The sequence below is a fragment of the Salvelinus alpinus genome, chromosome 37, assembly GCF_045679555.1.
Source record: "Salvelinus alpinus chromosome 37, SLU_Salpinus.1, whole genome shotgun sequence".
NCBI lineage: Eukaryota > Metazoa > Chordata > Actinopteri > Salmoniformes > Salmonidae > Salvelinus > Salvelinus alpinus.
The window spans coordinates 10,017,993-10,032,223 of NC_092122.1; the positions used below are offsets into that span (position 1 = coordinate 10,017,993).

General features: G+C 41.6%; 1 protein-coding gene across 2 annotated transcripts in view; it reads left to right on the forward strand.

Annotated features, from left to right (window-relative positions):
- The first annotated feature begins 3,974 nt into the window (after window positions 1–3,974).
- LOC139565971 (death domain-containing protein CRADD-like) overlaps window positions 3,975–14,231 on the forward strand; it is a 35,370-nt gene continuing 25,113 nt past the window's right edge. Inside the window, exon 1 of one of the 2 annotated variants that reach the window (XM_071386710.1) lies at window positions 3,975–4,620. In XM_071386710.1, the coding sequence (XP_071242811.1) occupies window positions 4,242–4,620 (379 nt within the window). In that variant the 5' untranslated portion in view covers window positions 3,975–4,241. The remainder of the gene's footprint in view (window positions 4,621–14,231) is intronic. The other variant, XM_071386709.1, reaches the window with a different exon arrangement.

Sequence of the window (14,231 nt, forward strand, 5' to 3'; positions counted from 1 at the left end):
GGCGGCCCAAACTGCTGCATATACTCTGACTTGCAAGAGAAGTAACACAATTTCCCTAGTTAAATAAAGGTGTCCAAAAATACAGATTTCCGATTGTTATGAAAACTTGAAATGGGCCCTAATTAATCGGCCATTCCGATTAATCGGTCGACCTCTACTTGATACATGATCATGACATTTACTGTTTTCATATGGTGCTTAAACACAAGGGTAATGTTTTCTCTGTGAGGAAACCAGAAAAATAAAACTTAAGACTTCCTATCTCTGTGTGAAGGTTATTTTTAGTTTAAATTTAGCTGTAGGCTCTGGGGCAAGAGGTTGGGTTGACTTTGAGGGGGCATAGGGATGAGGCCCCAGTCTATTGTTTTTGTTTGAAATTAAACATAATAGAACCTGCCCACCGGCCACTAAAACAATCGATTCCTGCTACTGAGACCTGGCTTGGCTCGCAACAAGCCGGCACACACAGCGCTGGTCTCTGTGGGTTAGTTGGTTGCATTCCTGCGGCTTCTACAGCAGGATGCGCCGTTTAGACTTGGCTGGGGCAGATAGAAATGGAGCGGATAGAATTTGATGCAAGACAGAGAATCATCAATCATGTCTGATCTGCAGAAAATATTTCTGTAAATGAATGTTCTGTAATGTTGAGTTGTCCTGAAATAATATGCCCCTTAGCAGCAGATGCAAAATGCTGTTCAAAGGTGCAGATTGGAGCAGACTGAATTGACGCAATTTCCAATTAATCAAAGAACTGAGCGCTTCGGTAGGCTATATGTTAAATTTCCACCTGCAGCATTGTTCAGCTTTATGTAGTGCATGTTGGATACATCCGTGCTCACAGTACAGTGGCTTACCCTCTTGAAGAACACACTGTGTGTGGGGCACAGGGGCTGCAGCCTGCTTGGCTCTGGGCCGTCCTAGCTAGCGCTGGTTTGATGAGATCAGGCTGGGTATTAGATCGTATTCTGCTTGTGGTGCAGAATGAGACTTAAATCCCCGTGCCCATGCTTACACTTTCTATAGGGACTGTTCATTCTGTAGTGGTCGCATGATGGAAAGGCCGGTAGTGTAGGGATGTGTTCTGCTGTACCTGCAGGTTATCACCTTCCTCAGTCCAAACACCATTATCCCCAGTAAGCGGGGAGAAAGGTTTAAATTTAGCAGGCTGGAAAACCTGCCTGTTTGGTAACACTACCTGAACACTCAATATGGACTGATTTTCTGTGCAGACAGTAGCAGAAATCATTTTCCTGAGAAATCCACCGGGTCCAAGAACAAACCTTGGTAAGGGCCAAGTAGAGCTATTGGAGAGGCAGCTTTGGAATGTGTCAATATGTGTTGCATTCATAACTGATTACTAACCAATTACATCTTGATAATGTGTGTGCTTTGTCTCTTCATGTTATATACTTCAAGTCACCTGCAAAGCACATCTACTGTCAACTACTTTTATAATACATCACTAAGAGGCATAACACTTGCTTCATTACATGACAGAGGAACAGGTTATATAACAGGTTTGTTTTACAGAAATGGTCAATTTCCCTCCACATTGCTTCCTGCTTTCATAATCCGAGACAGCTGCAGACTTCAACAAAGTCTTGTTGTAATGGCTGAAACGGAAGAGCTACTGTGTCAATCAGGACTCAAAGGTAAGACCGTTGATGATTGGTTGAATATGAAGAATACTTGGAACAAGGTTGTCAATTGTCATATCGACCATGGGTTATGGCCAGGGTTTCCCCTGCTGAGCTGTAGGGAAGCTATCTGACACTCCCTGAAGGGAGAGTAAGTAGACCTACTAGAGCTGATGCCTGTCGTTGACTACAAAGCTCTCACCGGGTCACTAGGGCTTTTTTTTCTCACTGTAAACCTGTCAGTTGCTTTCTGTTATCAATCACCAGTCCAACCTGTTCTGGTATCCGTTATTATTACTGGGATATTTAAAAGGCAAATACAGCATACTTGTTCTTGTCATTCATATCCAAGTCTACCATGCAAATATGAAGCCTGGTAACAGCCTCAACAGATCAGTTGGGACATGAGTTTCAGAGCTGATCTTATATCTGGACATGGTTCAGTAATGCAGAACTGGGTGCAGCTAGACACATTTGAAAGTTTTATATTAATTGTGCAGTTCATCTCTATTATTGTAGTATTATAAACACCGTTAAGCACCAGAGATGCAGAAATGTTCCTTTGTCTCTGTTTGCATTCTCATGTAATTATGTTGGCTTGGCTCTGCAGCCATATAGGTTTTAGACTGGACACTGTTCTGAGAGTTAAAATGCTTTGCACTGGCACTGCACATTGCCACACGGATGGGACATGAGGTTTCAGATGTAACTGAAAATGGCAGGTCAGATTAACATGACAATGATGACATAGAGACCTGCCTGTCAACATGGGTTTAACTCATTAACTGATGTCACATGGGATCCCATCAGGGATTTATACTCAAGGCTTCGGCTCCCTCACCTTATACCTTTCAAGCACAACTTACAGTGATTTTAGTTTAATAAGAATGAAAACGGTTTTGTTTTATTGTTGACACAGAAATCAGTCTAAAGCTGTTTATTTACACAGGCAGCCCAGTTCTGATTATTTGCTCATAATTGGGCAAAAGACTCGAATTGGGCTGCCTGTTTAAAGGCAGCCATAAAAGCAAAAAATAATTGTAGGTTTTTTTGTAGAATCTATTTCCTATCAAATAGATCCAGTAGCAATGTTGTTTTTCAGAAGTAAAGGAAAAAAATGGACATTTAGTAAATGCATTGTTTGCAAGACAAACATGAGACATGTTAATTATGCCACAGACAGAATATTATTGGGAAGAGCCATCAGAGAGGAAAGACCACTTGGCTCAAGTTTAGTCAGACATTACATAGCTGTGCCCCTGATGAGGAAGTAAACGGGCCGGCAATTGCATTGGAGAACGTTCCTCCGTGGCTGTTTCCGAAACCAAGTTTAGATGTGGATATGATTGAGGGCAGGAGAGAATGGGGTGGGGATGTTATTTGGTGTGTGGAGAGATATATAGATAATCGGTATTATTTGTTTTTAATAAGGATAGATACAGATGGTTCAAAGGATCCAGTCAGTGGTAGGGTGGGGGCTGGGGTGTATATCCCAGGTTTCAATGTTGGAGTATGTAAGCAGTTAACTGACTATGTGTCAGTGTATGCGGCCGAGTTGATGGCCATGATTCTAGGTTTGAGATGGGCGGAGGAGATGAAACCACTCAGAGAGGTGATCTGCTCTGATTCGGCTGCAGTGTTGAGTGGTGTGAAGACGGGCAGGTCAGATAGGGGAGACTTGTTTGTGGAGATGATGGTGCTGTTAATAGGATTGCAGACGATGGGAGTGGTGGTAAGCTTTTGCTGGGTTACCGCCAATGTGGGTGTGGTGGGTAAATGAGATGGTCGATGTGGTGGCTAAGAGTGCTGTGAGGAGAGCGGGGGTAGATATTCAGGTCCCGCTGGGCTGCAGGGAAGTTAAATCCTTGATCCGGGCAAAAGGGCTTGATTTTTGGCAAATGTAGCGGGATGCTAGTGGGTAATGGGAGGCAATTTTATCTTGTGCATGGGTCAGTAAAGGAAGAGGTGGAGAGAGAGGATTTAGGTGAGAGGATGATGTGTGGAGTAGACTACCGTCTGGGCACACAGGTTTGAATGCCACGTTGTGGATGATAGGGTGACATGGAACAGGCCTGTGTGAGTGTTTAGTGGAGCAAACAGTGGAGCATGTGTTGATATTTTGTGAATTGTATGACGTAGATAGGGAGAGATTGTGTGAAATGGTTAGAGAGGCTGGACGGGGTTGGGGTATGAGTGGTGTAGTGGGGGGAGGAAAGTGGTGTCTAGGGTTCTATGTTACTTTCTTAAAGGAACAGGACTAATGAAGCAAATTTTATGTAGTTAGGCTGTGACTGTCCTCACACTCCAGAACAATAAGTGGCGCTGTATGCGCCGTAAAAGTTGGGTGTGATCCGCCAACCCAATCCCAAAGAAGAGGAACTAAGCAGATGAGCGTGCCGAAAGTTATTGTAAAACAAGAGGAATGACAGTTGACATGAAATTAATCATGTAATAAGGTTAGTTTTTGTTCACGTTGTGACAACAAAAACAAGAAATCTTTGCGTATATGCTGCAGTTAACGTTAGCAGCAAACCAACGTCGCATGTAGGCGATCTAGCTGGCTAGCTGATGTAGCTAGCTAATGTTTGCCAATAAATATTGGCTATGGTGGGTTCATTTGACGAAATATATGTTTGTAGACATTATGTACGACTAGCTAGTTATTTCATGACAACTATGGACCCGAGGCACAAAGAAATACTCAGGAAACACCGGCTGGACCTGTCCAATCAAATTTTAATTGATGACACCATAGTTCAATTCCTGTACCAGGAGAACATTTTAACAGAGAGCCAGGTGGACGAGATTCAGTCCCAAATAGGCAACAAGAAGAAGACGTTGAGACTGCTGGATATCCTTCCCACCCGAGGTCCGCTGGCGTTTGGTACATTTCTGAATTCCCTGGAGGAAGAGTTTCCTTGGGTGAGAGACGAGCTACTCCAGAACTTGGAGCAACCCAACGTACCTGGGCAAAGTCCAACAGGTGAGACTGTTGCCAGATGTTTGACGTCAAACTAACGTTAGGCTAGATTTTCAATGGCCATTTATTAGTACAGACAAAATACCATAGAAATAGAATAGGTAGCTAGAACCAACCAACATAGTTCAAACCAGTGCTGGGCTTGGACTGATGGGTGCTGGTACTTATTTTTGAGTGCAGGTACTGTTTATGTTTAGGTGAACTCTGCAATACTTTTATGCTAATATTCTATAAGACGTGCAGGAACTCCAGCAGTAGAACATTTGAGGTTCCAGAATTCCGTTCTGGTGAGCTTCTGCCCAAGTCAAGCACTAGTAACCATAGAAATATAATTACTATAAAGAATTTAACAATATTAATAATGTATTATCTTTTGTAAAGCACTTTTTACTATACACTTTTAGATTATTCTTGTATAAAATAAATAAACTTGATAATATAAAGAACAGAAATGTTAAAATAAAATATAACCATATCATGAAAGCAATAATTAGATAGGAGGAAGGGTAAGCCAGCCCATAGAGATTAGTCTTAAAGGCCTGCTTTAAATTCCCCAACATGTTGACCAGTCCTGAGATTGTCAGGGAGTTTCAAAGGCATAGTGCGTGGGTGGAAAGACCCTTAATTCCCATAATTCTATGGTTCTAACATTGGTTTGCAGTTTTATGCCTATTTCCCGAAAATATATCTGAACAATAACTGCAATATGTCTGCATAGTACACAAAAATGTGTCTTTCCTTCTTTGCACATACATTCCATAACAATACCATTCTAGTTTGGCGTCAACATGGCATCCATCCAAAATTCTAACTCTTAAAAACATAGAAATCCGTTGTATTCTGAGAAACTATAGAAAATAGCTTTGAAATTGAATGTTGCTCCTAATCACATTTTATCCTTCAAATGCTTTGTAAACTGGTGTAGACTAACTAGGGCTGTGACGATAATTGAATAAAATAACCGTCAGAACCGTTTAAATAGACCTACATTCATTTTAGGATGAACAAAAAAAACTAATGTTATTTCCATGTAGATACATTTGACCTAATAGCAGGAGTTTTCACTAATGATTATAATAAATTGTTTAGCTAAATTAGTCTATTAAACGTTCTACATCTCCTCCTCTTTCCAACGGTCCTTTGATGTTCCAGCAGCTAATCTGTTAGATGCGCAGGGGGGTGTAGAGCTCTATAGGCTATGGTATTTCAGTACATTAATATTTATTTTATCCAATGCACATTTTCATTGCTTGCTAGTAAATAAATAAATTGGTGTTCTTTTAAAAAAAAGGTTGGATTTGTCTCAGTCAAGGTTGTTCTGGATCTGAGGCCTATAATGCGCTAATGTTGTGTCAAATGGACCATGTGCCAATTCTCTCCAACCTGGCATGGTATAATTTGATACGGAATCTTTTCTTAATTTATAGACTAATCAACGCTGATCAGGCCCGGTCCTGGATGAATTGCCACCCTCCTATCTCCACAAAGTAGAATAGTAGCCTAGGCTATACAGTGTCGGCCCCCAATGCACTTTTATGGATGCCCATGTTGTTAATTAATAACTTCTTAGGGATCAAATCCCTTTAGCGGGATCGATTTGACAACATCCGGTGAAATGGCAGAGCGCCAAATTACTATAATTATTATACAAAATACTATAAATATTTAACTTTCATGAAATCACAAGTGTAATACATAAAAATAAAGCTTAACTTCTTGTTAATTCATCCACCATGTCAGATTTCAAAAAGACTTTACGGCGAAAGCAAACCATGCGATTATCTGGATAGCGCACCATCATACAAATGCATGACAAAAAATGTTCAGCTAGGGAGGTGCGGCACGAAAGTCAGAAATAACGATATAATTCATGCCTTACCTTTGAAGATCTTCTGTTGGCACTCCAATGTCCCAGAAACAACACAAATGGTCCTTTTTGTTTGATATTTGCTTCTTTATATCCCCAAAATATCCATTTATTTGGCGCGTTTGATTCATAAAAACTCAGATTCCAACTCGCCCAACATGACTACAAATTATCTAATAAGTTACCTGTAAACTTTGTCCAAACATTTCAAACAACTTTCCTAATCCAACTAAAACGTAAATAATCGATCAAATTTAAGACTGAATATACTGTGTTCAATAGCGGATAAAATCAAAGTGGAGAGCTTTTAAGTCACTGCCACTAATAAATTGAGCTTCTCAGTCTTTTTTTTCTTTTTTTACATACATTCACATTTTTAATAGTTCCTCACAGTATTTGAAAAATCTTTCCAAACACTCTCCCCCTTGATAATCATTGTCGCTGATAAATAGGCTATGGTCGTTGATTTGTTTGTATTTTAATGATGGTCAATTTCCACTTCATACAATAGCATAGCTCGTCCCCTTCATATTTTCCTTGTCAATCCATTATCTTATAGCCTACTTTCAGAAAGCCTAAGGCAGGCCTACTGTAGTTTTATTCAATTTTTTTAACACGTTTTAAGGAAATTAGTAATATTTGCTCTTGTCTGGCATATGCTGTTGTCTTTTATTGACGGGTGCTTTTACAGGGATGTGCATGTGAGTTCACTGACTCCTATAGGCTACTTTCTGAATGGACATATAGGCCTGTCTGGACTCCATCTCTTTATTAATATAGGCCTATAGAGTGGCACAGCGGTCTAAGGCACTGCATCTCAGTGCTAGAGACGACACTACAGACACCCTGGTTCGATTCCAGGTTTTATCACAATCGGCCGTGATTGGGTGTCCCATAGGCGGCAAACACTTGTCCCAGTGTCGTCTGGATTTGGCCGGTGTAGTCCGTCAATGTAAATAAGAATTTATTAATTGACTTACCTAGTTTAAATAAAAGTTACATTTAAAAATGTAAATAACAATCAAATGCTCCTGTCATGATTTTAATCTTGTAAAAATCAGATTTTCAGTAGCTTAGGCTATATTATTTCTCTCATTACGGCGTCCTCTTTGAAGAACATATGCCAATGCCACGGCCTTCGAATGACCACAGGATCAGGGTTTGTGACATTATGCTAATAGTTCTGCAGAAGTGGGAGAGAATCCATCAGACTTGGTTTGAATGAAATAGGACTGTTTATAAAAAAAATATATATATAAAAAAAAAAAAAAAGGATTTGCAGAAAAGTTGACACGGTAAATGCGACATCCTCTCCAACCTGGCATTTCTTAATTTGTTGATTAATATTTATACGTAATAACATGAATGATAATAACGAAGTGTAATGGCTTGTTTCAATAGGTTTTATTAAGACACATATCCATGTAAACAAGTGTGCAAACAGAATTGTGATCTCCCTTTTTTGAAACCCCCCTCATGAACTGTTATGACGATGTACAGTCGTGGCCAAAAGTTTTGAGAATGACACAAATATAAATTTTCACAAAGTCTGCTGCCTCAGTGTCTTTAGATATTTTTGTCAGATGTTACTATGGAATACCGAAGTATAACTACAAGCATTTCATAACTGTCAACGGCTTTTATTGACAATTACATGAAGTTGATGCAAAGAGTCAATATTTGCAGTGTTAACCCTTCTTTTTCAAGACCTCTGCAATCCACCCTGGCATGCTGTCAATTAACTTCTGGGCCACATCCTGACTGATGGCAGCCCATTCTTGCATAATCAATGCTTGGCGTTTGTCAGAATTTGTAGGTTTTTGTTTGACCACCTGCCTCTTGAGGATTGCCCACAAGTTCTCAATGGGATTAAGGTCTGGGGAGTTTCCTGGCCATGGACCCAAAATATTGATGTTTTGTTACCCGAGCAACTTAGTTATCACTATTCCCTTATGGCAAGGCGCTCCATCATGCTGGACAAGGCATTGTTCGTCACCAAACTGTTCCTGGATGGTTGGGAGAAGTTGCTCTCGGAGGATGTGTTGGTACCATTCTTTATTCATGGCTGTGTTCTTAGGCAAAATTGTGAGTGAGCCCACTCCCTTGGCTGAGAAGCAACCCCACACATGAATGGTCTCAGGATGCTTTACTGTTGGCATGACACAGGACTGATGGTAGCGCCACCTTGTCTTCTCCGGACAAGCTTTTTTCCAGATGCACCAAACAATCGGAAAGGGGATTCATCAGAGAAAATGACTTTACCCCAGTCCTCAGCAGTCCAATCCCTGTACCTTTTGCAGAATATCAGTCTGTCCCTGATGTTTTTCCTGGAGAGAAGTGGCTTCTTTCCTGCCCTTCTTGACACCAGGCCTTCCTCCAAAAGTCTTCGCCTCACTGTGCGTGCAGATGCACTCAAACCTGCCTGCTGCCATTCCTGAGCAAGCTCTGTACTGGTGGTGCCCCGATCCCGCAGCTGAATTAACTTTAGGAGACGGTCCTGGCACTTGCTGGACTTTCTTGGGCGCCCTGAAGCCTTCTTCACAACAATTGAACCGCTCTCCTTGAAGTTCTTGATGATTCGATAAATGGTTGATTTAGGTGCAATCTTACTGGCAGCAATATCCTTGCCTGTGAAGCCCTTTTTGTGCAAAGCAATGATGACGGCACGTGTTTCCTTGCAGGTAACCATGGCTGACAGAGGAAGAATAATGATTCCAAGCACCACCCACCTTTTGAAGCTTCCAGTCTGTTATTCGAACTCAATCAGCTTGACAGAGTGATCTCCAGCCTTGTCCTCGTCAACACTCACACCTCTGTTAACGAGAGAATCACTGACATGATGTCAGCTGGCCCTTTTGTGGCAGGGCTGAAATGCAGTGGAAATGTTTTGGGGGATTCAGTTCATGGGCATGGCAAAGAGGGACTTTGCAATTAATTGCAATTCATCTGATCACTCTTCATAACATTCTGGAGTACAGTAATCCCTCGTTTATCGCGGGGGTTACGTTCCGAAAATGACCCGCGATAAGTGAAATCCGCGAAATAGAAAACTTTTTTTTTTTTTACAATTAGCAACTATTACATGTATACAAATACAGTGACTCACGTGTAGGCCGTTTCGTCGACATTATGGGTTTAGGAGATGTTCGAAATTACAAGATAATTTGGCCAACTTAATGTAAATTTGCCAAGCTGTTTTATGTACGTACACATAACTGCACGAGACGACAAAATGATAGCACAATTCGTAGCATGTTTTGATACAAGAAGCGGGAGTGAGTTTTTAGCGAATCAGAATGCAGAGCACAATGCACCAAAAAAAAAAAAAAAATGCATTATGAAAATCCGCGAAATAGCGAATCCGCGATAAGTGAACCGCGAAGTGGCGAGGGATCACTGTATATGCAAATTGCCGTCATACAAACTGAGGCAGCAGACTTTGTGAAAATTAATATTTGTGAAAATTAATATTTGTGTCATTCTCAACTTTTGGCCACGACTGTACATTGGCCTGGACAATTACCTTAACCTCAAATTCCAAGACTGTCACGGCCCAATGACTAATAATGAAATGCTTAGTTCTACTCAACAATGCAGATATATGCATTAACTCAGCAAAAAAAGAAACTTCCTCACTGTCAACTACGTTTATTTTCAGAAAACTGTCTGAGCACTGATGGAGGGATTGTGCGTTCCTGGTGTAACTCGGGCAGTTGTTGTTGCCATCCTGTACCTGTCCCACAGGTGTAATGTTAGGATGTACCAATCCTGTGCAGGTGTTACACGTGATCTGCCACTGCGAGGACGATCAGCTGTCCGTCCTGTAGCGCTGTCTTAAGCGTCTCACAGTACGGACATTGCAATTTATTGCTGCAGTCCTCATGCCTTCTTGCAGCATGGATAAGGCACGTTCACACAGATGAGCAGGGACCCTAGGCATCTTTCTTTTGGTGTTTTTCAGTCAGTAGAAAGGCATCTTTAGTGTCCTAAGTTTTCATAACTGTGACCCTAATTGCCTACCGTCTGTAAGCTGTTAATGTCTTAACGACCGTTCCACAGTTGCATATTCATTAATTGTTTATGGGTCATTGAACAAGCATGGGAAACAGTGTTTAAACCCTTTACAATGAAGATCTGTGAAGTTATTTGGATTTTTACTAGTTAACTTTGAAAGACAGGATCCTGAAAAAGGGACGTTTCTTTTTTGCTGAGTTTATAACTATACAGAACAAAATTATAAATGCAACATGTAAAGTGTTGGTTCAATGTTTCATGAGCTGAAATTAAAGATCCCAGAAATTCTCCATACGCACAAAAAGCTTATTTCTCTAAAATATTGTGCACAAACTTGTTTACTGTTAGTGAGCATTTCTCCTTTGCCAAGATAATCCATCCACCTGACAGGTGTGACATCATGAAGTTGAATAAACAGCACGATCGTTACACCGGTGCACCTTGTGCTGGAGACAGTAAAAGGCCACTCTAAAATGTGCAGTTTTGTCACACAATACATTGCCACAGATGTCTTAAGTTTTGAGGGAGTGTGAAATTGGCACCCTGACTGCAAGAATCTCCAGAGCTGTGGCCAGAATTTTATGTCCATTTCTCTACCATAAGCTGCTTCCAACGTTGTTTTAGAGAATTTCGCAGTACGTTCAACCGGCCTTACAACCGCAGACTCCCAAGTGGGTGGTCTGCGGCCCTGCCTGGTCATGTGAAATCCATAGATTAGGGCCTAATGAATTTATTTCAATTGACTGATTTCCTTGTATGAACTGTAACTCAGTAAAATTGTTGAAATTGTTGCATGTTGCGTTTATTTTTGTTCAGTGTAGTAATAAAGTGACAGATAATAAAGGGCCATACGCAGTGCAGGTCAAAAAGGGAAATGAATGAAATAATAATATACATATTTACAACTGTAACAATGATAAATGTCTGAAGGGGGGTAGAATATCCATAGGGGGAGCAGCAGGTGGGTAGAAGGTCCATGGGGGGAGCAGCAGGTGGGTAGAAGGTCCATGGGGAGAGCAGCAGGTGGGTAGAAGGTCCATGGGGGGAGCAGCAGGTGGGTAGAAGGTCCATAGGGGGAGCAGCAGGGGGTAGAAGGTCCATGGGGGGAGCAGCAGGGGGTAGAAGGTCCATGGGGGGAGCAGCAGGTGGGTAGAAGGTCCATAGGGGGAGCAGCAGGGGGTAGAAGGTCCATGGGGGGGAGCAGCAGGTGGGTAGAAGGTCTATGGGGGGAGCAGCAGGTGGGTAGAAGGTCCATGGGGGGAGCAGCAGGTGGGTAGAAGGTCCATGGGGGGAGCAGCAAAAATGTGAGGACATTTGCCAGCTGGTCAGTGCATGCTATGAGAATGCGTCCTAGTAATTATTCTGGCCCTGCCGCCTTGTGAATGTTAACCCATTTAAATGTCTTACTCACGTCGACCACGGAGAGCGTGATCTCAGTCATCCGGAACGGCTGGTGCTCTCATGCATGGTTCAGTGTTGCTTGTCTCGATGCAAGCATAGAAGGCATTTAGCTTGTCTGGTAGGCTTGTGTCACTGGGCAGCTCGCGGGTGAGTTTCCATTTGTAATCTGTGATAGTTTGCAAGGCCTGCAACATCTGACAAGCATCAGAGCCCGTGTAGTAGAATTCAATCTTAGTCCTGTGTTGACGCTTTGCCTGTTTGATGGTTCGTTGGAGGGCGTAACGGAATTTCTTGTAAGCGTCCAGATTTGTGTCCTCCTTGAAAGCGGCAGCTCTAGCCTTTAGCTCAGTGCGGATGTTGCCTGTAATCCATGGTTTCTGGTTCGATATGGACATATGGTCATGACCATATGTCCATATCGAACCAGAAACCATGGATTACAGGCAACATCCGCACTGAGCTAAAGGCTAGAGCTGCCGCTTTCAAGGAGGACACAAATCTGGACGCTTACAAGAAACATTGTCGTTGTCGATGCACTTATTAATGAAGCTAGTGACTGCTGTGATAAACTCCTCAATGCTATCAGATAAATCCCGGAACATATTCCAGGCTGTGCTAGAAAAACATTCCTGTAGCTTAGCATCCGCTTCATCTGACCACTTCCGTATTGAGCATGTCACTGGTCCTTACAGTTTGAGTTTTTGGTTGTAAACAGGAATTAGGAGCATAGAGTTATGGTCAAATTTGCCAAATGGATAGCTTTGTTTGTGTTTCTGTGTGTAGATTAAAGGTGGTCTAGAGTTTTTTTTTTTTTTGTGTGTGTTTTTTTTCTCGCCTCTAGTTGCAAAGGTGACCGGCTGGTAGAAATTAGGTAAGATGGATTTCGGTTTTCACTGGTGACTAGGCGCGCCGCCTCTGGATGAGCATTATCTTGTTTGCTTATGGCCCTATACAGCTCGTTGAGTGTAGTCTTAGTGCCAGCATCGGCTTGTGGTGGTAAAATGACAGCTAGGAAAAATAGATAAACTCTCTTTGTAAATAGTATGTTCTACAGCTTATCATGAAGTATTCTAACTCAGGCGAGCAGAACCTCGAGACTTCCACTAATTGGAATTCTGCGTGACACCACATTTCTTCTATTATAAACGCGATAGACAGCACAGGCACAATGGCAGCACATTAAATGACGCTTATAGAGTGGACTACTACTCTGTTCTAAAGCCATCCTAGATTGTCCACATGGCAACAGCATCACAACCTTAAAAGGTTGGCTCCAGAAATACGGCACAAACATCGTCTTTGGCACTTGGTCAAGACGTGTAAACATCTCATTCTGGTGGATGTTTACTCTAGCTCTGTTTTGTTAAATCGATTCTCATGTTTTTCTCTTGCATGCAACTTTTTGTGAATAAAAGGTCAGTAAACTCACTATAAAACCATCCTGGAGGTCACTGGCATCCGTGTCCTTATCTGAAGGCCGCTAATATGACCAAAACGCCATGGTTTCATTCAGTAAAATGTTTTTTTTAAATGTATGGTAGTTGGTATCACCAACTATCATGATTTATAAAAAATAAAAAAATCCCAAATTCTATTAATGGAATTTAACTACGTGGTTTCCAGTAGCAGCTAGCTACTGCCAAGAATAACGTTAGTATGTTAGTTGACTGTGTTGTAATGCCTGCAGACTTGTGACCCAATCAGTAATGAGGATCAGAGGACTGAGGGCCACTACTACTTTTGTATAGGGCTGGGTGACATCTAATTAATTAAATTAATGTTTTAGCGCAATGTTCCAATTGTGTCACAAGAATCTGTTTGTTTTTGAGTTTTCTGTGTCTTTTTGGTCTAGTCTCCTTTAATCCTTCTGTGCTGTGTGCACTGTGTACCTTCCCACTCTCACAGACACCAAGCCCCTGCCACTTGCAACAAATGCGAAAGATAACTAATTCCTCTCTCACGACATGCAGTTTAAACTCGCTATTAGCATTTGAGGTTTGGTCCAACAGAATCGGTCATATTGACACCAAAACGCTCAGACATTATTTTACTGTAATAGATGACCTTTCTAACAATACATTTTTTATGTCTCAACTACCAAAATGTAGAACAGAGCAGACCCTACTAAAATGAGAATATCAATGAGCATGTTTTGGGAAATGTATGTTCAGTTTCTGCCGCGTGTGATATTGTGGTGCCATGTACCGCTAGGAGCTTTTTAGCCACATACACTAGACAGCTAGCACACAAAAGTATGTGTTTTTATGAATGTGCAATGAGCAAAATACACATAAGGAATTGGCAACTCATTCTCATTCTGAGAAATAAGTAT